At 36.7% G+C, this 23,783-nt stretch overlaps 1 protein-coding gene across 1 annotated transcript in view; it reads right to left on the reverse strand.

Moving 5' to 3' along the window:
• Nucleotides 1-23,783, reverse strand: part of LOC129072703 (disks large homolog 1-like) — a 257,779-nt gene that overhangs the window by 219,559 nt on the left and 14,437 nt on the right. The window contains exon 2 of the mRNA XM_054576190.1: nucleotides 19,767-19,898. Within this exon, the coding sequence (XP_054432165.1) occupies nucleotides 19,767-19,898 (132 nt within the window). The remainder of the gene's footprint in view (nucleotides 1-19,766; nucleotides 19,899-23,783) is intronic.

Consider the following 23,783-nt stretch of genomic DNA (forward strand, 5'->3'; position numbering starts at 1 on the left):
GCAAAGTTTCTTTTGAGAAATCAGCTGATAGTCTTATGGGAATGCCTTTGTAGGTAACTAGAGAGTTAGTTACCTACAAGAACCTTTCTCTTGCTTCTTTTAAGATTCTCTCTTTATCTTTAACCTTTGGCATTTTAATCATGATGTGTCTTGGTGTGGTCCTCTTTGGGTCCAACTTGTTTAGGGTTCTGTGTGCTTCTTGGGCTTGTATATCTATTTCTTTCACCAAATTAGGGAAGTTTTCTCTCACTATTTTTTCAAATAAGTTTTCAATTTCTTGTTCTTCCTCTTCTTCTGGCATCCCTATGATTCAGATGTTGGTACATTTTAGAGATGTCCCAGAGGCTTCTTGTACTACCCTCATTTTTTTTATTTCGTGTTTCTTCTTGATTTTCTGGTTGAATGCTTATTTCTTCCTTATGTCCCAAATTGTTGATTTGAATATCAGCTTTCTCCCCCTCACTGTTGGTTCCCTGTAGATTTTTCTTTATTTCACTGTGTAATCTTCTTTTCTTTTTTATGTTCTTACTGTACTCGGTGAGTTCTTTGAGCATCCTGATCACCAGTGTTTTGAACTCTGAATCCAATAGGTTGGTTATTTCCATTTCATTTAGTTCTTTTTCTGGAGTTTTGTTCTGTTTTTCCATCTGGGTCTTATTCCTTTGTCTCCCCAGTTTGGCAGCCTGCCTGTATTTATTTCTGTGTTTTAGGTAGAGCTGCTTTGACTCCCTTAGTAGTGTGTCGGTCCTTGTTTTTCATCACTTGGCATTACAGGTAGAAAAGGCACCTGTAAATTGTGTGGAGCGGAACCTTAGGTAATCTCCAGGATAGGGCAACCCACTTCACTGCTTTGTGGCTCTGTGAGGGGGAAAAGGGGTTCAGAGAGGAGACAATGCCACTACCTGGCTTCTGGAGGTTTGTCAGGCACTTGCCCCATTTCTAGTCACTTCTGCGACTCCCCATATGCAATCGGCACCCTTCCAGCTGTTGCCCTGGTGCTAAAGCTCAGAGGAAGTGTGTCTACATGTGTTTTTAGTTGGTGTGGGCCCTTTAAGTGGAGTCTCATGAAATCCCGGCAGTTTCTTCCACCACCCCAACCCCCATTGGTTTTTACAGCCAGAAGTTTATCTTCCTGGAACTGGAACACTGGGCTATGCAGTCTGGTTTGGGGCTGGGATCGTTCATTTCCAAGTTATCCTTCCCAATTTTTTCCACCACACATGAATGTGAGACCACCCATTCCACCACCACCAACTCTCTATACCAAACAGCATCTCCTCACCTCTCTACCCATCTCTGCATCTCTGCTGCCCCTACCCATCTGGATGAATGTAACTTCTTTAAATCCTTGGTTGTCAGGCTTTGAAACAGTTCTATTTTCTGACAGTTCCAGGTGTTATTTGTTTTGAGGTTTAGTTGTAATTCTCTCTGTGGTTGCGTGAGGAACTGAAGCATGTCTGCCTAAAGTTCCATCTGTACCAGAAGTCAATAAACTCATGTTCACTTCAAACTCTATGCTGGCTTGAATTGGAATATTTTCCTGGATGAAGCCAAGAACCTACAGTGGATTGTAAAAATTTGTTCTGCTCCCACCCCCTGTCCCCAGAACACCTGCACCACCTGGAGTTAGCGTCAGAACCTACAATAAGGGCTCAGTCCCACAACACTGCCCATGCTTCCTACTCTAGATGTCAATCACAAATCTAGATTATCACGTGCTTCTGACCAACCAGTTATAAACTATTCCTACAACCCACTCCTCAGGTTCAATAATTTGCTAGAACAGCTCACAGGACTCAGGAAACGCTTACTTACTAGATTACTGCTTTATTATAAAAGAATAGAACTCAGAAACAGCCAGATGGGAGAGGTTTGAGAGAGGGGTTTGGGGAAAGTGTTGCTGACCTCCCAGCATTACTCTCCCAGCACCTCCATGTTTTCACCAACCCAGAAGCTCTCTGAAGCCAGTACGTTAGGAATTGTTATAGAGGCTTTATTATGTAAGAATGATTGACTAAATCATTGACCATTGGTGCTTAAATTCAGTCTGGAGCCCCTCCTTGCCAGAGGTCAGGGGTTTAGGGCTGAAAGTGCTAAACTTCTAATCACATGGTTGGTTCCCCTGGCAACCAGCCCCTGTCCTGAGGCTATCCAGGAATACCCTGACACCTCTCACTGATTAGCATACAAAAAGGAACTCTGAGATGCCAAGGTTTTTAGAAGCTGTTTACCAAAGAAGGAGGGGCAGAAACCAATATATATATTCCTTACATGTCACAGCCATGTTTACATATTTCTTAGCCAATCAAGAACTTTTAATCTTCACAGAGTAACTTGGCAGTGCTGAGATAATCAAAATTAATTCATGATAACTAGGATAGAATCAAGATTGAAGGCACCGTTGAAAGTGTGAAGGAGCCTATTCCAGCAATGTGGTGCCTAGTAGCCAGCGGTAATGGCAAAATAGCCAGTATCCTTAGAAAAACTCCTTCTCTTGACTGTGCTTTGTATTTCTTGGTTCCTGCCTGTTTTTTGTGTCTGATATCCAGCCTTCCTGCAGTTTCTGTAAGGTATATCATATCCTTCCAAAATATCCCTTTTCTACTTAAATTACATACTAGTGGTTCGTTATTTTCAGTCCAGAACTCCAAGTCCAAGAGTCATCTATTTCTAGCCTTAATCTCTGTCACATTAAAAGTGATCTTGATTAATCAATTCAAGAGGGCTTAAAAGTTAACTTCATGTGTGTTAATAAATCAGGTAGATTCTTAAAATGCTTGAACAAGTATGACCTCTTTTAAATTTTAAATTTAATCCCATACTGCTTCTATTTATGGAAATTAGAACTCCAGTCAGTTAGAATAAATGGATCATCTAGTAATTGACGCTTTCCAGAAGTTAGTGTTAGCATAGGTAGCTAAATATTAACAAAGGAAGGGAACAAAAGAAACTAGACATTATTAAGCATAATCAACTGGGAGCTCAAGCTTGCTTGCTTCCCTAGGAACTGGCCTGTTCCCTGCAGATCCCTGGGGGAAGGGATAAAACAATAAATGAGAAGGTACACACATGCGCAACAGGAGCCAAAATGGCAACCATAGAGGCCTCAGTCTAGCCTGGGAAAAGAACCAAACTGGGTAAGAGACACAACCCTAGAAGATACAGGGAATAGCTTTGTTAGCGGGCAGACCCATCAGAAACTCATGAAAGCTTGGGAAGTTGATTGGTTATTTTGAAAAGATTGCCTGGTCCTTCCCAAACCCCAGGTAATATAGTCCCAGCTAATACAGGTCTTCTCCCTTTCCCAGTAACAACACTTGCCCTGTGTTCATTCGTGCATTCTCTCTCCATTGCAGCCATGTGGGACTACAGGCATCCATGGCCCAGCAGCTGCATGGACTCTGAATGCGGGCACCAGCCAAGGCACAGCCAGGAAAACAAGCTAAGTTAGCCAGATGAGAATAAAGGCTAGACTGGACTAAGCTTTAATATGGACTAAACTTTGGCATGGCACAAAATGTCCGGACACTAGCTCTGTTTCTGGGCCTGATGAAGGCAAGATTAGACTTTTTCCATGGCAGGACAGATGGAGATGGGACATGGGGAACCCAGGGGCAGCTTCCTTTAACTTTGCATCTGTCACCACAAATAAATCTTACCATGCCACAATCTCTCCTGTATGTGGGTCTCCTGGAACACTTTCCTTGCAACACTGCAAGAGCCCCACTTGCCCCAGCAATATTAGGAGATAATATTTTTAATTTAAAAAAAGCAAAAGCTAATAAGTTCTGCTATATCCAGCTAACTAACTAGTTTCTGTATAAAATTTTAATGATTTTTTCATGAAATTTGCCCAGAAAATAATTTAACACCTCAATTATGAACATGACCAGCTTCAGAGAATTTAATAAAAAATGTTACAGTATTGTACATGTTATGACCTCTCACTTCTCCCTTCAGTCTCGTCGTAAAGAAAAAAATTAATATTCTGACTTCTCCCAAATTTAAATGTCAATGTTTGATATCTCCCTGGTACCCCAGATTTCTAAATCCAACTGTACATTTAACATGTCCACAGGGGTGTCTCAAACTTCGCAGCTCTAAAATTGAACTCCTGCTCTTTCCACTCCACCCCCCCAAATATGCTGCATTTCTAGACTTCTTCATCTATGAAAGTAGGAATGCCATACTTCCAGATCCTTGAGAAAAAAAAAATAAGAGTCCTCCTTAACTCACCTATTTTCCCAACCCCAACACCCAATCCATTAGCAAAACCCGTGGCTCTACCTTCAAAATCTAGAATCTGGCTACTTCCCACCACTCTCACTGCTGCCACACCTTAATCTAAGCCACAATCATTTCTATCTGGGGTATTACAACAAACTCCCAACTCATTTGTTCCATTTATTGCCTTCCATCCTTTCAATCCACTCTCAACATGCAGCTCAGACTTGATCATTTTAAACATGAGACAGATCATATCACTCTTCTCAAAACCTTCCGAAAGATTCCTAGCTCATTCACAATAAAAGTCAAGATCTTTATAATGGCTGAAAATTCCTATGTAATCCATTGTTCTACCACAACCGAGTTCATTTCCTACTACTATTTCTCAATCAAGAGTGATTGAGTCCATCACACAGGACTCCAATTATTCTTGGAATAATCTAGGTACACTATCTCAAGGCCTTTTCTTGAAAATCAAGGTCTTTTCCCTTTCAAATAGCTTTATGACTCAGTCTCCCACCTCCAAGTCTTTACTCAAGTATTTCCTTAGATAGGACTTTACTACTTTATTTAAAATAGCAACCTCTCTCCCTCTCCATGGCACTGTCTATTCCCCTTCCCTCCTCCATGCTATATATTTATATAGTGCTGATATCCACCACTAAACTATGAATTTCATGAGAGCAGGATTACCTGTCTTGTTCAATGACAGATAATCATACATCTGTATCAGTTTTTGACACATCATTGGTGCTCCATAAATATTTGTTCAGTTAACAAATAATTTAACAAAAAGTTTAAGTGGATACATCACGAAGAATAATTTTATCAGTAAGACTACATTTTTAAGCTGTAGTTTTCAATTTCTCAAGACAGCTGAGATGCAATGAAGAATTCTAAGGGAAAAGTTCAGCTATGTAAAAGAAGAAAGGTATCTGAGAAGTCTTCTACATTACATACTAGAAGTTAAGTCATATTAACAGAGATTCATATTCTTTTGTTAAATTTTCATAGTATTGCCAATATCATAAATTTTATATTATCAGCAGTAACCTCAAAGTAGAGTGGGACATGTAAACAAGTAAAATTTTCATGTTATAATAGGTCTATCAATTTTAAATGATGAAGTTTTGATTGCTACATACCAGCAACCTCCAAGAAATTGCCTCGCAATGCAGTAGAATAATTAACTTAATGTACTTTCCTAACCTCATAAATCGCATTCTTTGATACCCTGAGTTCTTGGTACAAAGACCCTGAAAACAAATGCAAAATTCCCACTGTTTTGAAAATAAAATATTACAAACACAAGAACCCTTTTTAAAGGAATATATTTTTCAACAAAGTATATCCAAAAATGTTTCAAATTTTTAAGAAAAAGCAAAAAGAAAACATTAACACAGTTATACAACCAAAATTTTAAAGTTGACCATCAGTAGTAAATTAGCTTTTCCTTCATTCACCAAACTGTATTACCTTGTATTATATTCCACGAACTCTACTAGGCATTAGGATTAGAGGAGTGAACAAGGCAATCAAGTCCCTGTCCTCAAGATTATATCATAGTTGGGAGGGAAAGGTCACAAATAAATAGCACAAACAATTATACATTGATAAGCACATTAAAGAAAAATTACATAGAGTAAGAGACAAAAGAGTAATGGGAGAAGAGTGGTTATTTTAGACAGGGTGGTCAGAAAGGCCCAAAAAGATGGTAATTAAACAGAAGCTTGATGGAGTGAGAAAGTGCACAAACACCTGCAGGCAGAGGAATCGGCACGTACTAATAAACGCCTTGAAGTAGAAAGCTTGTTCAGGAAAGCTCAAGGCCAACATGATTGGAGGGGGGCTGGCAGCGCTGAGAATGTTAGTCAAAGAGGTGGGAGAAGCAGCCAGGAGTCAGATTCTGTAAGGCCTTACGCTCAGGACTTTGGATTTTGTTTGGATAGTGACAGGAGGCCAACAGGAGGGTTTTTTAAATAGTGAGATAAATTACCTTTTGATTCCAAAGGTCACTCTAGATGCATAGAGAATAGACTGGGGCCAGAGTGAAAACAAAGGGTTATCAGTTAGGAAGCTACTGCAGTCAACCAGATAAGAGACTACGGTGACTTAGACCAGGATGACGAGATGCAGATGGGAAAAAGTGTTAGAGTTCTGAACTCAAATAGAAAATTTGCCAACAGGACCTGCAAATGGATGGGATTTGGATGTAAAAGAAAAAGAAGAATCAATGATGACTTCTGGCCTGAATAACTGGGTAAATGATGATGGCATTTACCGAAATGGTGAAGACTAAGAGAGAAACCAGTGGCGATAGGCTATATAAGATAGAAGTCACACATAAGTTTGGGAGTCATCAGGCTGTAGACAATATTTAAAACCATGGGACTGAATGAGCCTGTCTAGGTAGTGAGTATGATTAAAAAAAAGAAAGAAAAAAAGAGGCTTGAGGACTTAGCCTGGGGTACTTCAACATTTAAGTTAGAAAAGAAAGCAAAGAAAGTGGTATGGGAAGGTAGAAGTGACTGAGTATGTCAAATGTTGCCGAGAATAAGATAAATCTTGAAAATGAACCAATAAAATTGGCAATGTGGCAGTTTCTATAACTATTTTGGGTTCCTGGGGGTGGGGGACTTCTCATACAATACCAAGTAATTCTCGGACACCAGCAGGGTGTTGGAGAACGCAATTCAATTCACCCTTTCAGAATTCACAGGGCAAGGACTCAGGCTTCTGAGATTGCACATTTGCACCCCCAACTCAGAAGCCAGTAGCAAGTCTGTGTTTTTGACAAATAGCTACAATTTGGAGATTCCAACAACCTCCTCAAACTCAGGATGCCAGTTCCAAGTCCAGATGTTACCTCTACTTCTGGCTATAAATTAGAGATTCTCACGTCCTCCTCCTCAGATTTGATTAAATTGCTAGAGTCTTTCAGATCTCAAAGAAACATTTTACTTACTGGATCACCAGTTTATTACAAAAGGACATAATGCAGGAAAAACCAGATAAAAGAGATTCACTCACCTCAAATCTCAACAGGTCCACCAAACCAGCTCTCCAAACTCCATTCTTTAGCATTTTTATGGAGGCTTCCTTCATTACAGACATGACTGATTAAATCATTGGCCACTGGCAAATAAACGCAATCTCGCCCCTTTCCTTTACCCAGGTTTGAAGGGGCGGGGGCGGGGGGACAGGGGAGGGCAGAATAAAAATTTCAACCTCTAATTACAGGGTTAGTTGTCCTGGCAACAGTCCCCCATCCTTAGGTAACTTAGCGTTTTCCAAAAGTTTGCTGTCGTCTAATTAACATAACAAAAGAACCTATTGCTCTTTTCACAGGAAATCCCAAGGGTTTTAGGAGTTGTGAGTCAGAAATGGGAAAACGAAAACCAAATACATATGGGAAACAGATTTTCTTCGTGTGAATGGCTAAATGTGTATTTCTTATAAATCATAATATCACAAAAACCTTGAGAAGTATAATCTCATTAGGATGAAGAAGACAAGAGCCTAATCCGGAATAGCTTCAAGAGAAAATGGGAGATGAAGAAGCACATACTGGAAGTATAAACAATTTTTGTGATAATTTTTGCTCTAAAGGGGATTAGAGAAATGATAGAGGGGCTACCTGACAGGAACTGTGGCATTAAGCAGAAGAACACAGTCACCACCCAATCATGGCCCGGAAGGAAGGGGGCCAGAAGAAGAATATCCCAACCTCTCTTCCCTCCCCCTTTTCTGAGCTGTTAATACCTTCCACTGGCCAACTCAGACAGAAGCCAGAAGACAAAGAAAAACAAAGTGAAGGGAGATGACAGATGAAGAGAATAGATTTTAAAGATGACAGTAATAGCAAATGTTTAGTATTTGCCAGGCAGTGTTTGAAATGCAATACACTGAGTAACTTCTCACAACAACTCTACAAAATAGGTACTTTTATTATCACCCCCATTTTACAGACAGGAAAATTGGGACACTGCGTGGTTATCAGACTTGCCCAGAATCACACAAGTACTAAGTAGCAGAGAAACCTGGATGGAGCCCAGGCAATCTGGCTCTGGGGCCCATACCCTTAACCCTTACTCTCAATTGTTTCTTTAAGAGGAGATGTTTGTGTGCTAATAAGAATAATTGAATGAATATGAAGGTAAATTAACTGCAAATAGAAAAAGAACAATTATAACACATTCTTTGAATAAATGAGGAAATATCAGAATATAACCTGTCAAGGGTCTTCTACATATGCCCTTGCAGATCATCTTTCTTCTCTTATCCCACTGCTCTGTGCCCTAGGAAGACTATGTCACCTCAACAGACTTGATCACCCAGCTTCCTCATCCTCTGGCTTCCAGCGGGGGTCCACTGTTGGGAAGCACCAGAAGATCAGGGAAGAGAGGAAACGGGGTTGGAGTGTTTATCCCTCCCCCTCTCTCCTTTCTGGTCATGGCTTGGCAGTGGCCATGCTCCTCTCCCTAAAGCCATAGCTTCTGTCAGGCAGCCCCTCTGATGGTGACAGGTCTGTCTGTGTACAGGAACAGCTGGCTCTCCCTGTTCCTTCGGAATTCTCACCATTCCTGCTCCCCAAGTGCTTTGACCCCTGGGTAGTCCCTTTAACTCTGCCCAGACCTTTGTAAACAGATCTTCATTAAACTCTCTTTAAGAAGGCCTTCTGTTACCTTCCAGGACCCTGACTTGATACTCTATCCAAAAAGGGAATTAAGACTGAAATAAGAAGAGAGACAGTTTATCCACTTGAATAAAAGGGAAGGCACAGTATATGGATACAGACATAGGTAGGTTGGTAGTTTAAATGGTTGAAAAGATGAGGAAGTTCTTTTTTTATTGTTTTTTTATTTTCTCCATAAAATAAGAAGAAAGGTTAATGTTGAAAAAGATGAGGTGAATTGAATTTGGGGAGGAGGAAAGTATGAAAACGTTCCCTGTGAGAATGAGAAAGTGAATTTTCCAAGGACATATAAAAGGCATTCTGGTCGTAAGTTTAAAGTGAAACCAGTTAAGAAGTATGAATTTCTCCAGCTACATTTGGCTGGGTTGGTGCAGGCATGGAATAAAGATGGGTTTAACCAGAGGTAGTTTTTTTCTGGCAGATGAAGGGAACAACAATGAAATTGCAGATGTATGCAAATGAGTAATTATAGCAATGACTCATGCATTCTAAGCTGGGTAAGGAGGGACGTGAAGATATGGTAGCTAACAGATCACAAAAATGTAGAGGGCTGATGGGTTAGCAGCGCTTGTAGGATCAAAGAACGATTGACATGGGAAATATATACAAATAAACCGGATCAACAGAAGGTGATGAGTGGTGGTCAGAGAGTAGAGATTTTGGAGGCATGTGGTTATGGATGATGATAAGATATAGAGTAGAACATAAGGGTGGATACATGAGATGTGGTTAAGGAAGAGATTATTGCTCGAAAGCAGGTCAAAAATTGATCCAAGGAATAAATTGTCCACAAAGAAAGCCATAATAATGACAATAACTCCAATTAGAAAGTAGAAAATTATCATGTAGAATATTATTGTCCATTTTCCTATAACTTTTGTTCAGCGTGCAGTCATTATTCCTCTCCATAATCATCATGTTTAAAGAAAGCTGCATCTTCCATGTTACACATAGAAATACTCAAATTTGGAAGTGTAAGTATCCTGCATGAAAATTTGTTAGTGCTTGCAGAGAGCCCTGTTAAATATGTTAAATTTTCCATATTTCAAGGAGCTCCACTTCTAGAAAAAGATATAGTTAAGAAATTAGACTTGTATGAGAAAAATGGCAAAAACAATGTGAACATGTATCAGGAAAAAAATAACTAAATGTAGCCTTGTACCTAAAATAAACAGATTTTGTTAATGAAACTAATTACCTCGATTAATGAAATCTTAAACTCACCTTTATAATTACTGTTCTATTTTGATCAATTCAAGAGATCTCAGACTGAAAAAACTCTTGCAGCTACTACTTCTAAAGCACAAGGCTTATTTCTGAAGTCACAGTTTATTTTTAAATGGCTTATTTTCAAAACTTAAGGTTTTTCTAAAAGAATTATTTAATAATAAATATAATTTGTGTCTGTGATTTTAAAAATACTTAAACTTTTAGAGACTCACAATTAAGGCATTTTTGTAAGAATTAGCATGCCCACTGGGGTTTTGTGGCTCTAGGTACATTTGATGACTCATTTACATACATACAGTCCAGCAAAGAAAATTCTAATCTTATGTTTTCATAAAGGTTTATTATTTTGACAGCAGCCTGGAAATTGAATGTAAGGTAGAACCCAGGGACTAAGAAATTAGAAATCAGGGAAATTTATTCTACACGGTATGTATGTAGGCTATTATATGTATGTTTGCAATTCCTAACATAGTCTAAAAAGTTCCATAGATTCTGAGCAGCAAATAAGATTAAGGATAAATTGTTTTCTTAAGCAACATTTAGGACTGACTGAAGTAAACAAACTAAAGTAGACCAATGCCCCTCATTCTCACCATCTTCTTCTGTCTTTTAACAGCAGTCAGAGCTAACAGACTGAAGGGAAGCTTTTCCTATGAGATATTTGAGGGGTACTTCTTTTTCCATTGCTCCTTTTTGTGGTTAATTCTTTTCAACACCAAATATCAAATTTGAAAGGAGTATGAAGAGGTAAGAGTCAACACTGGGGACTATGGTTCAGTATAGTGGGCTCACACACATCTCACCCCATACCATGGATGCAAACAAAACATGCAGCTTGTTACTGTGCCTGTGCTTTATCCAGCTGCTTCAGAAGCCTCAAGCCCTGGTTAATGGGGAAAAGTGACCATCCAATCAAGTGTAAAGTGTAGCCTGATTCAATAATTTAAACAGTCTCTCTCAGCTAAAACTGCTCATTCACACAGCTTCCCCCTCTCCTGCTTATCTCTCTGAAATAATGCCCAGTTGTATGGGAGTAGACTGCTCGGGGAGAGAGGATGGGTAACATGGTTTATCCACCATCACAGTCTTGGGGGTAAAAACAGTTTGGGTTTATTGGATCTACGTGTTGTTCTTTGGCTTCTCTGGTCCTTGATCAATGTCCTATCCATCTGGTCACTGAACATTCTGCTAGTCTATTTGATGGGACCTGGTATCCTTTCTTTTGGCTCAGGGAAAGCTCCCTGGTGCTCCAGTCTGGTCAACAATGCTCGCCTTGGGCTTTACTGATACTATACTCCCACATTCCTCCCTGAGGTCATGTTGTAATTCCCATTTGGCAAAGACACTGACCAGAACATCCCTGAAACGCTGCCTTAATACCAGCAACTACCTACCTTCAAACTTCTCCTTATGTAGTAAAATTAAAACAGTACTTGCATAAGCTTTCTACTCTTTTCAGATGAGTATGTTTCTAAGTAAAACAAGAATCTAACACAGTACCAGGCATGCAGCAACACTCACTTATGCATCCATTTATTTAACAAATACTTATTTGGTGGCTAGTGAGAGCTAGACACTAAGCTAATATAAAGATACAGCAATGAATAAGACAAAGTAGCTGCTCTTGAGGAATTTACATTCTAGTGGAGAAAGTCATGCAAAAGCACATAAACAAAATTTCTTATAGTGATACATAGAGTGACAAAATAAAACAGGTAGTGTGATAGATGTGATTTGGGGGTAGGTGCAGGTGGTGAGTGAATTGGAAAAGCACTTTAGAGGTGCTGAGACCTAAGTGATGAGATAAGCCAATAAAGTGAAGATCTGGGTAGAAAGGTACTCTAAACAAACGAACTAACTAATGCAAACCAAAGTGTCCTAGGCAGCATTTAGGAAAAAGAGAGAAGACCAGTCAGTGTGTCCAGAGTACAGTGAGCAGGGAAGAATGGTAAGAGATGAGATGAGAGTTAGGCAGACATGGTGGGGAATCTTACACGTGAGAAGTCTGAATTTGATTCCAAGGATAATAGACAATTACCGGAAGGTTTCAATTAATAAATACTATCTGAACAAACATAATACAATAATATGAATTTGACCAGTTTGAATAATTTTTATGATTTTACTGTTTAATTCACATAATTATTTATTTCCAAGTACATATCACAGTTGTATTTTTTTGTTTAATGTCTGCCTCCCTTAGCACACCATCAGCTCCATGAAAATAGGGTCCATGTCTCTCATGTCACTAAACCCTCAGACCCTAAAACATTGTTTGGCCTGATAGTGGGGGTTCAAAATATATTTTGTCAAATGAAAAAAATTGAATAATGGAATGAATATTCCATGGTAGACACTGTACCCATACTGAATTAGAGCCATTCCCTGCATTCAAGATGTTCACAGTCTACTGAAGAAAACCAACATGAAATCAATTACCAATAATACCACATAATAAGTGCTGCACCAGAAATATGCACAAATACTATGGGAACTTAAGGGAGAAAGTGACTAATTCCACTTAAAAATAGAGAAAGTATTAAGGAAGTTTTCAACCAAGAAATAATGAATATTCATTTCCTTGGGATGAATGTTTACACTAAGAAAGAACATCCCTATTATGTTCTACTAATTTACTAGTTCTAAAGTTTAAAAGAACATATACTCTCTTCACAAAAAAAATTGCTAACATAGTATTACCATTATATTTTAAGGCACCTTGTAAGGGTTTGTTCCTAAAATCTTTTAGAATCTTCTTTATATTTTTGTTATTATGTCTATCAAATACCTACACCAGGAAGTTAAACTCAAGGCAAAAATATTTATAGTATTACCATGCTAGCTATTGGAAAACCTAGATGGGGAAATCTACTGTATTCTGTCTGCTTTTTAGCCAGCTAACATATACAGGGGTGGGCAAAAGTAGGTTTACAGTTGTCCATATGGAAAATAATACAAGAATTATTAAATACAAAAATAAACTCTGTTTCACATACTCACAACCATAAACCTACTTTTGCCAACCCCTGTATTAGTAATAGTAACCACCACTAAAATTTCATGTATCAGGTACTTAGCAGAAATCACCAGGTCCTTTCTTGTTCTCATCAAGTTTTTGGGGTTTCATTACTTTACTCTGTATAGAAGTCTCATATGCCATGAAAATAACTTAACTTTTCCTATTTCGGGAACAGCACAAATAAAAGCATCCTCCATTTAAAAACAACTTTAGAAACACCAGCCTTATATATAAAGTACATAAATTTAGTTAAATGGTGCCATCTGGTGACATAAATCCTGCAGCAAATACACGAAGTCCAGAGCCAAGAATGGCAATTAATCCTCTGGATGGCATCCAATCTAAACTGTCAAATTTAAACTTAAGAAATGCTGGCTTCCTGCCTGACATGAAAAACGCAACTAATCACACTCAGTATATGACAGCTTAGTATTGGAAATAATAAAGATTGTTTGGGTCACATTTTACACTTTACCACTCTTGTTTCTCAAGTTTACCCTCTAACTTCAGTCTTTGGAAAAGATTTAAGACTTATATCATACCTTATCCAACTTCTAGAGGACATTTTAAAAGCATAAATATCAAAAATATCTTGAACTCCTGTTGAAGTCAAACCTGTTTCATTTTCTTTCTGACTTCTATGAATCTGCATAATTTCTTCACCTCAAATACCACTCACTTCCCTAGGAAAGCTTTCCCTGACTCCACCACTAAGGTTAAGCCTCTCATTCATAGCACCCTCTACTTCTTTATAGCATTTATCACATTGTAAATATATACTATTTATGCAAATATGTTTAATACTTGTGCTTCCAGTGAATATATCAGAATGTCTAGCACAGTCTTCAATAAATATCTTTTGAATGAACATATGTATGAACGAATGGATGGGCAGATGGACAGATGGGGAAAATGTCCTTTTCTAGCCTCTTTTCTTACCTAAATCGTATCAGTTACAAGCCCCAGCTCAAGTTTACATTTTATATAAAAGCTTCCCTAGCAACACCAATCTACAGTGACCTCCCACATTCTCTGAACTCCTACAGCATTTTGGCCTAGGCTCCAGAATTTACTCCTTAATGTACCTCCTGTCTTGTACTTGTTTGTATGTATGTGAATATTACCTTCCCAATTGATCTTAACCTTCTTAAGGGTAAGAATTTGGTCCTTAATAACATCCATCTTCATGGCTAATAGACATCTGAAAAGATGCTCAACTTCACTAACCATCAGAGAAATGCTAATTAAAACCACAAAAGATACCATCTCACAGTTGTCAGGATGGTTATCATCAATAAATCAACAAACAAGTGCTGGTGAGGATGTGGAGAAAGGAGACCCTTTTGCACTGTCAGTGGGAATGCAGCCTGGTGCAGCCACTGTGGGAAACAGTATGGAGATACCTCAAAAAATTAAAAATGGATCTGCCTTTTGACCCAGCAATCCCACTTCGAAGGGACTATATCCAAAGGAACCCAAAACACTTATTTGAAAGAACATAAGCACCCTTATGTTCATTGCAGCATTATTTACAGTCGCCAAGATATGAAAGCAGCCCAAGTGTCCACCAATAGATGAGTAGATAAAACAACTATGGGACATTTACACAATGAAATACTACTCTGCAATAAAAAAGAAGAAAATTTTACCCTTTGCAACAGTATGGATGGACCTGGAGAACATTATGCTAAGTGAAATAAGCCAGTCAGAGAAAGACAAATACCATGTGATTTCACTCCTATGTGGAATCTAATGAACAAACTGAACTAACAAGCAAAACAGAGACAGACTAATGGATAGAGAACTGATTACAGCTAGTGGCATAGAGGAGATTAGAAGGTGGAGGAATGGAGCAAAAAAGGAAAAAGGACTCAGAGACATGGACAACAGTGTGGTGATTGCTGGGGAGAGGGTATAAGGGGACTAAATTGTAATGGAAAAAAGTACAGTGGAGATTAAATTAAAAAAAAATCCATCTGTATATATCCATGTAAATAGGTAAACACTTTGTAAATACTTCATTATTATTACTCAATTGCAATAACTACAAAGCCAACACTCTTTTGTTTAAATGGATATCGTAAACAAGTAGGAACATACTATTATATAAGAATTTAATATTCACTGCTTTTACCAGTCAAGACTTATTTGAAGGTCCATGACATGTAGTAATTTATTTGTTTTATTGGATAGGTAGAAACTATCATTAGATATCCAAAGGAAAAAAAATCACTTAAATGTTTCAGATACACTCTTGTATGTTCTTTAAATATTAGATTTCATAATAATATTCATTACTTTAGGGAATCTCAAAGTACTCAAGATATATCCCAGAAAGATAATGGTTCATTTATATTTGCTAAAGATCAAATCAGATCTTTAAAAAAAAATGCAAGAATGAGGAAATGCTATTGTCCTATTTTCCCACGTTTATTGATAATATTTGCCTACTGCATTCCTTCCTTTGAGTGACCAACTACATAACCACTTAGAATACATGTTCTCAAACTTTACCATGCTTCAGAATCACCCGGAAGCCTTATTAAAACGCTATTTGCTGACCCCTCCTTGCAGAGATTCTGATTCAGTGTCTCTGGGGCAAGGTCCAAGAATTCACAGTGCTAACCACACTCCCGGTGAGGCTGCTGCTGCAGCTCCAAGGACTGCACCGTGGGAACCTCTGCTTTGGAGGGTTAAAACCACATTGTTTCAGATTCACATGACTGCGTGGGTCTTCACTCCGCATGATCTATAAAAAGTCCTTTGACTTTCCTATGATCAGCTGGCAAAAATTATACATTATGATGAATAATTGAGACCAAAATATCCATGATGTGTTCAAATAGATGTTATTTTGAAATGAAAACATTAAAATTACTGAGAAAATATGTAGCAGTTTTATTTTATTCAAACTAAAATGCAATTTTAAAAAACTCTAATACAGATTGTTTTTGTAGTACTCATCACCATTATCTTTAAATAAATTATCTAATTACATACCTAATGTCTCTTCCCCCCATTTGATTGCTCTCACTTACCCATGTGGGCAAGGACTACCCTTTCTTTATAATTTACTATTGTATGTCTATTGCCTACCACAAGATAACAGGTCTTTTAAATATAATTGTTGAGTAAGTGAATAAACAAAATTTATTGACAACCCATTATTATTAAAGGTCCACATACTGGTGGTACAAATGTTAATTAGATACAATTTAAACTGTCCAGGTACTCACAGTCTACTGAGGAGGCAGGATTATATTCAGTTTATCAAAGGGCAATGTAATAAGTGTTTTATAGTAATATAAACAAAACACTGAGAGACATAATAAAAGGGCTGCTTAAAGCTACTAGCAAGAAGGGACATGATAGTAGGCTTCGACAGAACATGATAAATCCCAATCTGTGGTCTATCTAATGTCTCAGCCATAGGATTCTATATTAAGCTTCATGGAAATAAAAATTATTCTACTCTAACACAAAATCTGACATGCAGGTCTCCATAAAGCAGAATAGCACTTTTCTAAGATGCTGCTCCTAGAAGGGTTTTAAGGAAAGTATCACTTTACCATCCAAATCTTTCCAAAATATTGCACCTCAAACACTATAAAGTGAATTTTAAATTTTCAAAGTAGCTGAAAGTATAAAAATAATTCTTTAAAAAGTTCATCTTGCTCCTTCTGCATCTAATTGAAAATAAATAACCTTAGTGCCTTGAAAATCAAAGTGTTTTAGCAATACTAAATAAAAGAAACCTAAATTAGTTTGTAAAATGTTGTGGAATTTCAATTCACTTCTATTCAAAATCTGTAAGGTGTTAATGCTATCATCATGGAACTAATGGTCCACTGGACAAAACTTTTTCCTTAGCATGACCACAAGATGTCACCCTAAGCCTAGCATGTAAGTGTGCAGCTTCTGGCACATGGCTGTTTCAGGCATTTTTCTTTTTTTATATACCAATAAACACTAATGACTATCTTTTAAAACCTTGAAGTGTCTTTTTTTCACTGTCAATTGTTAGTAAATGGAAAATAAAAAAAATACAAGGACTTTCAAAGCAAAGAGGAAGAAAGTTAAACAGTTCATCATTCTCCATGTTTATCATATATCCAGTTATTTCCTATAAGAGCAATCTACTTTACCACTGAATTTTATTTTCTTCTTTTACTTTATTTTTAAAATTCTCCAGAATTAGCATATATTACTTTTATAATCAGATAAAATCATACTTTAAAAATTAAAAAAACTTCTTTTGCTATCACCTTCCATGTATTATAAGAGAATTCCATTTACAAAATCCTTTTATGCACTATAATGCTAGTCAAAGTTATATAAACAGAACTCTGTCCTCAGAGATTATACCATCAAAACATACTAGCCTTTGGGTTGTTGTTGTTGTTTTTTAAGCGTGATGAAGTACCACAAAAAAGGGATAATATTCATTTTCAAAGTGATATTTTTCATCTGTAGAGTCCTGGTTTCCTAGTCACATGTAAATGTCACAGCACATTCTGTAATAACAATATTTCACTTTACTGTTCATTTGTGTTGGGTTTTATGCACTATGATTCTCTTCTGTTTCTACAGCTAATGGAGATTCATTCAGGTTATTATTTCAATGTACTGGCTATCTAAGTATCAGAATAATGGATGAAGCTACTATCTTCCCTTACTTGTAACAAGAACAATAACAAAAAAAGGGGGAAAGGAGTTGGTTCAAACAGAAAACAAGCTAGAGGCCACAAACAGTGTTCCATTTATCAATGGCTCCCTGCTTATCCTTTTATAAAGCTTTAATCCCCTTCAGGATGCACAAGGGTACATGGGTTTTCTTCTTTTGTGTCCGTAAAGAGAATACACAGTGAGACCACTCAAACATTCAATAACAATAAATTTGTAATCAGTATTTAGCAACCCAAATAGAATTGAATAGAAAATTATGTTTTGTTGTATGTTGCTCCATTTTTTTTTGCGGTCTAGTTTATCCCAAAATAACTTTTAAAAACCAGCCAAAGCAAATCTATCCATTCAAAGCTGGGCACCAGGATTACTTACGTAACAGCTTTTTACAGATTATTGTTGACTCTCATTTTTTAGAGACATTCAAACTACGCTGTAGGCTTTTTGTCAATATATTTATCACTCACTCGAAACAATGACAAAATGCATTGCTTTGTCATTCACTTGTCCTTTTATCCCCCATGTGTTAATGTTGCCATGCCGAATGGTTACGTTGCCAAAGTATAGTAGATAAAAACACTCGCCCTAAATCAAGTTCAAAAACTGAAACTCTCAAGACTTGGCTCATCTTAAGTGAACATATCATATAAATTTATTGACAGATATTGCCATTCAGTTAATCAACTTTAGTAATTATCAAATAGTATGAAACTATTAATTTTTAATTGAGAAATGAGTAGTTTAAAATGTTGTCAACTATATTCTCTAATGACAGGATTTATTTAAATTCTGCAAGAGTCCATTTAGACTTGTTTTTATTTAATACCAACTAAGATGATTATAGCTATTTGTGTCCTTAATTCTTACTAGCCACAAGAGAATATTTTCAAGAACTTAATCCACAGGCAAAATAATCCTATAAAGCTTTTTTCTTCTATTTTTTATTGAATAGAATGATTTTCAAATTTTCAAAATTTAATGGTTTTTTAAATTATATTCAAAACAAGTTGGACTTTTTTGTCAGTAAGTGTAAACATATATAATAAATACATAGATAAAATATTTTCAAGATTAACTCTCATAATTCCCATTTTTAGATTTTCATTTCAATAACTACCAGAGCTTAAAATGCACTAACAACATCTAGTAGACTAAGTTATTAAAAACCAGTAAAATACATACTATAATTAAGTGGGTTTTTTAAACTTATTTCATTAGTTGGTTGTTTTTTGTTAAGGGAAGGTGTTTGCTTATATCTTTTGTTAGTTTATTTTAACTCTTAAAATATCATTAAAGTGAATTAAAAGTTACCTGCATAAATGCAAAAGACATATGTATAAAGTCATAGATAAATAAACCATATCCTTGATTTTCTTCAGTCTTTAATAAGTTAGAAAATAAACATAAGGTTAAACTTTATATAGTTAGTTCATGACAAATTGACAAAAATTCCAAAGCACTGAGATTTTCATTAATAAATGTTTGAATTTGGGTCATAAACTTTCATAAGAGAAGCAAAAAATAAAAAAGAACATTTTAATTTTTGTTTTAAGAAATGAGTAAAAGTAGAACTTGATTCTGAGTCAAATGTGACCCATTGTTTTTTGTACTAAGCAACTTCCTCCTCTCGCTACAAATAACTCAGGTTTTTTTCCTGTGTAAACTTTCCTTCCTATACAAATCAGTCCTTCAATATTTATATTTTTAATAATCTATACTTTATTTCTACCCTTTAACAGTTCTTTTTTAGGTTAACTTTAAATAAGAAAAAGAACCCAAACCTTTTCTTCTACTATCAAAAAAATTTTTCCACTTTTAAATTTGGTTAACATCAGGTTCTTTTGATCACATTGCTCAGATTATTAGGCCCAATTCTTACCATTAAGATAATACACAATTTTTAGTACATACCTAGCAAAGCTTGGAATAAGGTGCTCCTAAAGATGCCCATCACCTTTTTAACAGCGTTTTTCAACTGCTGCTCCTCTGGTTTCTTTAATTTTTTGCAGTATTCTTCCAGTAATGATAAAGCTCGGTCAGTATCTGAAAAGCATGATTTTAAAATTCTATCTTATGGTCTTAGAAAAAAAGTAAGCTTACATTAAATGATTCTATAGTTGCACTATTTTCATGGCACAAAAGAATTTAATAAAATAATCATAAATTCCATAAACTACCACACAGAATTGAGGATTACATTTAACTTTTAAGAACCTACTTTATTTCTATAGTCGTGTCTTCCAAAAGAATCTGTAACTAGAAACAAACAAAACAAAGGTCCCGAATGCAATGCTGGCAGCAGATGTGAGTCTCTCATGTCAGAAAAATTATCTTAAAAACTGATGACTTCCTACAAGATAATGCCCAAATTCCTTAATTCAACCTTCAAGGCCTCCTTCCCATGATCTTTATCCTACCTATATTTTCAGCCATATTTCCCACTATATGTTCCACCATCTTTTATACACACACACAGTGCCCAAGTCACATTGGATTTCTCTTCCTCCTTCCTTCCATCCCTCCCTCCTTTCTCCTACTTCTGTACTTTTCTTTGCTTCTACTGCTCCCTGTATTAGCCTATGTTCCTACATTCCATTATCTCTTTTTAGAATCTGGATGTTATATTGGAAAGGGTTTTTTGTTAACTAGATCTGAGTCTAAACTCCACTTAGTAGCTGGGTGTGATCTTTAACAAGTTATTTAACCTCTCTGAACTTCAGTTCCCTCACAGGTGGTAGTATTAAATTACACAATACTTAGCATAATGTCTAATATATAGAAAGCAGTCAGCAAATCGATTGAAAACCTAATTCATCTGCAACTGACTCAAATGCTCTCTTTTGCATAAAGCTATCTCTGACAGCTAAAATTAATCATTATTACCCTTCTTCCAAACCATTTTACCCACACAAATACTACAGGCATTCTTAATACATACTGCCATATTTTGGCTTCTTGGATATATGTCTTTATCCCCTACAAGACAAAATATCCTTGATAAAGTCACTAGAGTTGCAATGCCTGTGTGTAGTGACAATTTTTTTTTTTTTTTGGAAGCAAGAAGATTCAACTTTATTGTTCCCACATGACCTATTTGGAGACTGTCAAGTCACAGACTCTTTCTAAAGATTTTATTTATTTTTTTAGAGGGAGGGGGAAGGAGTGAGAAAGAGGGGGAGAGAAACCAATGTGCGAGAGACATGGATATGTGAGAGAAATATCGACTGGTTGCCTCTTGTACTCCTCCTACCAGAGGCCTGGCCCACAACCCAACTGGGACTCAAACCGGTAGCCCCTCAGCCTTCAGGCTGGCACTCAACCCCCTGAGCCACACGAGCCTGGGCTTGAATCACATATTTTTAACTAAACAATACCAATGTACCACAAAGAATATAAAGTACAATAATTGATTTACTCAGACCTAAAATGCATTCTGAGGTAGGGCAAGACTCACCTTAACCAGTGAACAACTGTTTTTATCACCAGCTTGTGTTTTGTAAAACTGTTTAGAAGAAATTGGCAACAGCCAAAATGACCAGATTCTTAAATATTACATCAGTAATTTTCCTGGTTTTATGATTTATACATATTTTTTGTTCTCTCTCTGTTTGAGGAGTTCCTGACTGGGGAATTAATATATGCACACTTTTAATATACAAGGCATGTATATGAAAATGGTTACTTATGGGTATCATCTAGAGTAAAAGCCAACTGGAATTATTATCAGTTTTCCCAACTTCATCCTTTGCCCTGTCTCTGTCACCAGTAACTGCTTTACTTTGAGTGAATGTCTCTTCCTTTAAATGTCTCTCTTGGTATTCCTGACACCTCTCCACCTGACCAGAGCTCTTCTCTCTCTACCTTATATTTTTGAATCGCATCATGGGTCTTCATCAAAATTGCCCTGCTTTGAGGTCCTTTTTTTCCTTCCACCTTTACTGAGGTATGATTGGCAAATAAAACTGTATGTATTTCAAGCAGGGGTATCCAACCCATGGCCCGCCGGCCACATGCAGCCCAGATGGCTATGAATGCAGCCCAACACGAAATCGTAAATTTACTTAAAACCTTTTTTTTGTTCATCAGTTTCCATTAGTGTTTACGTATTTAATGTGTGGCCCAACTCTTCTTCCAGTGTGGCCCAGAGAAGCCAAAAGGTTGGACACCCCTGAAAAGTGAACAATGTGAAGTTTTAATATATGTATATACATTCTGAAATGATCACCGCAATCATTACCACAAAGACAACTAATTGTCTTTGAATTTTAAAAATCCCCCCTTCCAATCTAACCCTTTCAGACTAAATACCAATTACAATAACAGTTCATATTTATTGAGCATTTTATTTCTTCTCTCCTTTCTCCTAAGCCTTCCAACTCCTCTCCCCGACAGCCATTCTCAGCTGATGATTTTGCTTCCTATGCAATGGAAAATCAGAAGAGAACTTCCACAAGTTCCTCATACATCTACAGACTTACCTGTAACTGTACCCCTATTTTGTGCCTTTCCTTCTGTTACTATGGATAAAATATTTGTGCTTCCCTCTAAAGCCAACTTCACCTGAGCACCTGAACCTCCTCTCTTGCCTACTCAAGGACAGTGCTTCATCGTCAGTCGTTATCTTCTCCATTCAATCATTCTCATCAACATACAATTAAACTGTAATATCAGCGATTTTTAAAACTTCCCTTCAGCTTTCATTCCTCTCCAACTAACTATGGTCTCCATTTCTTTGTCCCCTCTGTAGCAAAAACTCCTGAAATACTCTATCCACTTCCTTTCCTTTCATTCTCTCTTGAGACCATTCTACTCAGACTTTTCTGTAATTCCACTAAAACAGCTCTTGTCAAGGATGCCTATCATCTTTGTATTACTAAATCCAGTGGTCAACTCTCTGTCATCTCACTTGAGCCATAAGCAGCAGCTGATACTGCTGCACTCCTGAAACTCTTGCTTCACTAGGCTTCCAAAAAGTGTATGCATGCAAATGTTCAACAACTAATTCTCTGGATTAAAAAAAGAAAGTGTGCATCTATACATATGAGTTTATTATAAATTTTACTGATCTAAAGAATGTGTAATATGAAATGCAAAAATAATGATAATGCAACTTTTAATTGTATATTCCACATAGCTTGTTGATTCTCAAGAATACTTTTGTGGAATGTTTGCCAAACTCTTATAATCATAGTCAATTTAGGGTGGTAACTGATAAGCAAATAGTTCCAACATGAATGTTGGTTGATTTCTTTCTATTACATTAATAAGTAGGATGAAAATGAAACAACAAAGATGGCTTAAATGATAGCCTTCACTCACTCCATCAATTACATGATTTCTTTGCTGAATCATATAATTACTAAAGAACAATTTTTTTAATTTCTCTGCTAATCACAATAGCTACAGATATACTATTCTTTAATAATATGATCTTTATTATATTTTTTCCATTACCGTTTATGCCACTTATTGCCCCCGCCCCCCAACAATCTCACTGTTGTCCACGTCCATGAGTCCTTATTAACTTTTGCTCAATCCCTCTACTTCCTAACATGCCCTTCCCCCACTAGCTGTCATCTGTTCTCCTTCCATGAGTCTGTCTCTGTTTTACTTATTTAGTTAGTTCATTAGATTCCATATATGAGAGAAATAACATGCTTTTAATTTGCACTTGCATTAACATTTTCTTTATCACTTTATTATTAACAAAACAATAAATCAAGCCCTGATCTGTGGCATTTTCAATTTCCAAGGTGTAAACATTCCCACCAGGCCCAATTTCAAGCTACCAGCATGATGTCATTGATTGTGGACTTGGAAAGAGATGCGCAGCAGTACACCATTACATAGCTTTGCCATCACACAGATAAACAGATGTAAATAAAAGCATACATGGTAACAAAATGTAAAAAAAAAAAATCATAACTA

The sequence above is a fragment of the Pteronotus mesoamericanus genome, unplaced genomic scaffold (assembly GCF_021234165.1).
Source record: "Pteronotus mesoamericanus isolate MK-2021 breed Mesoamerican mustached bat unplaced genomic scaffold, CSHL_Meso_final contig_33, whole genome shotgun sequence".
In the NCBI taxonomy this organism is placed as follows: domain Eukaryota; kingdom Metazoa; phylum Chordata; class Mammalia; order Chiroptera; family Mormoopidae; genus Pteronotus; species Pteronotus mesoamericanus.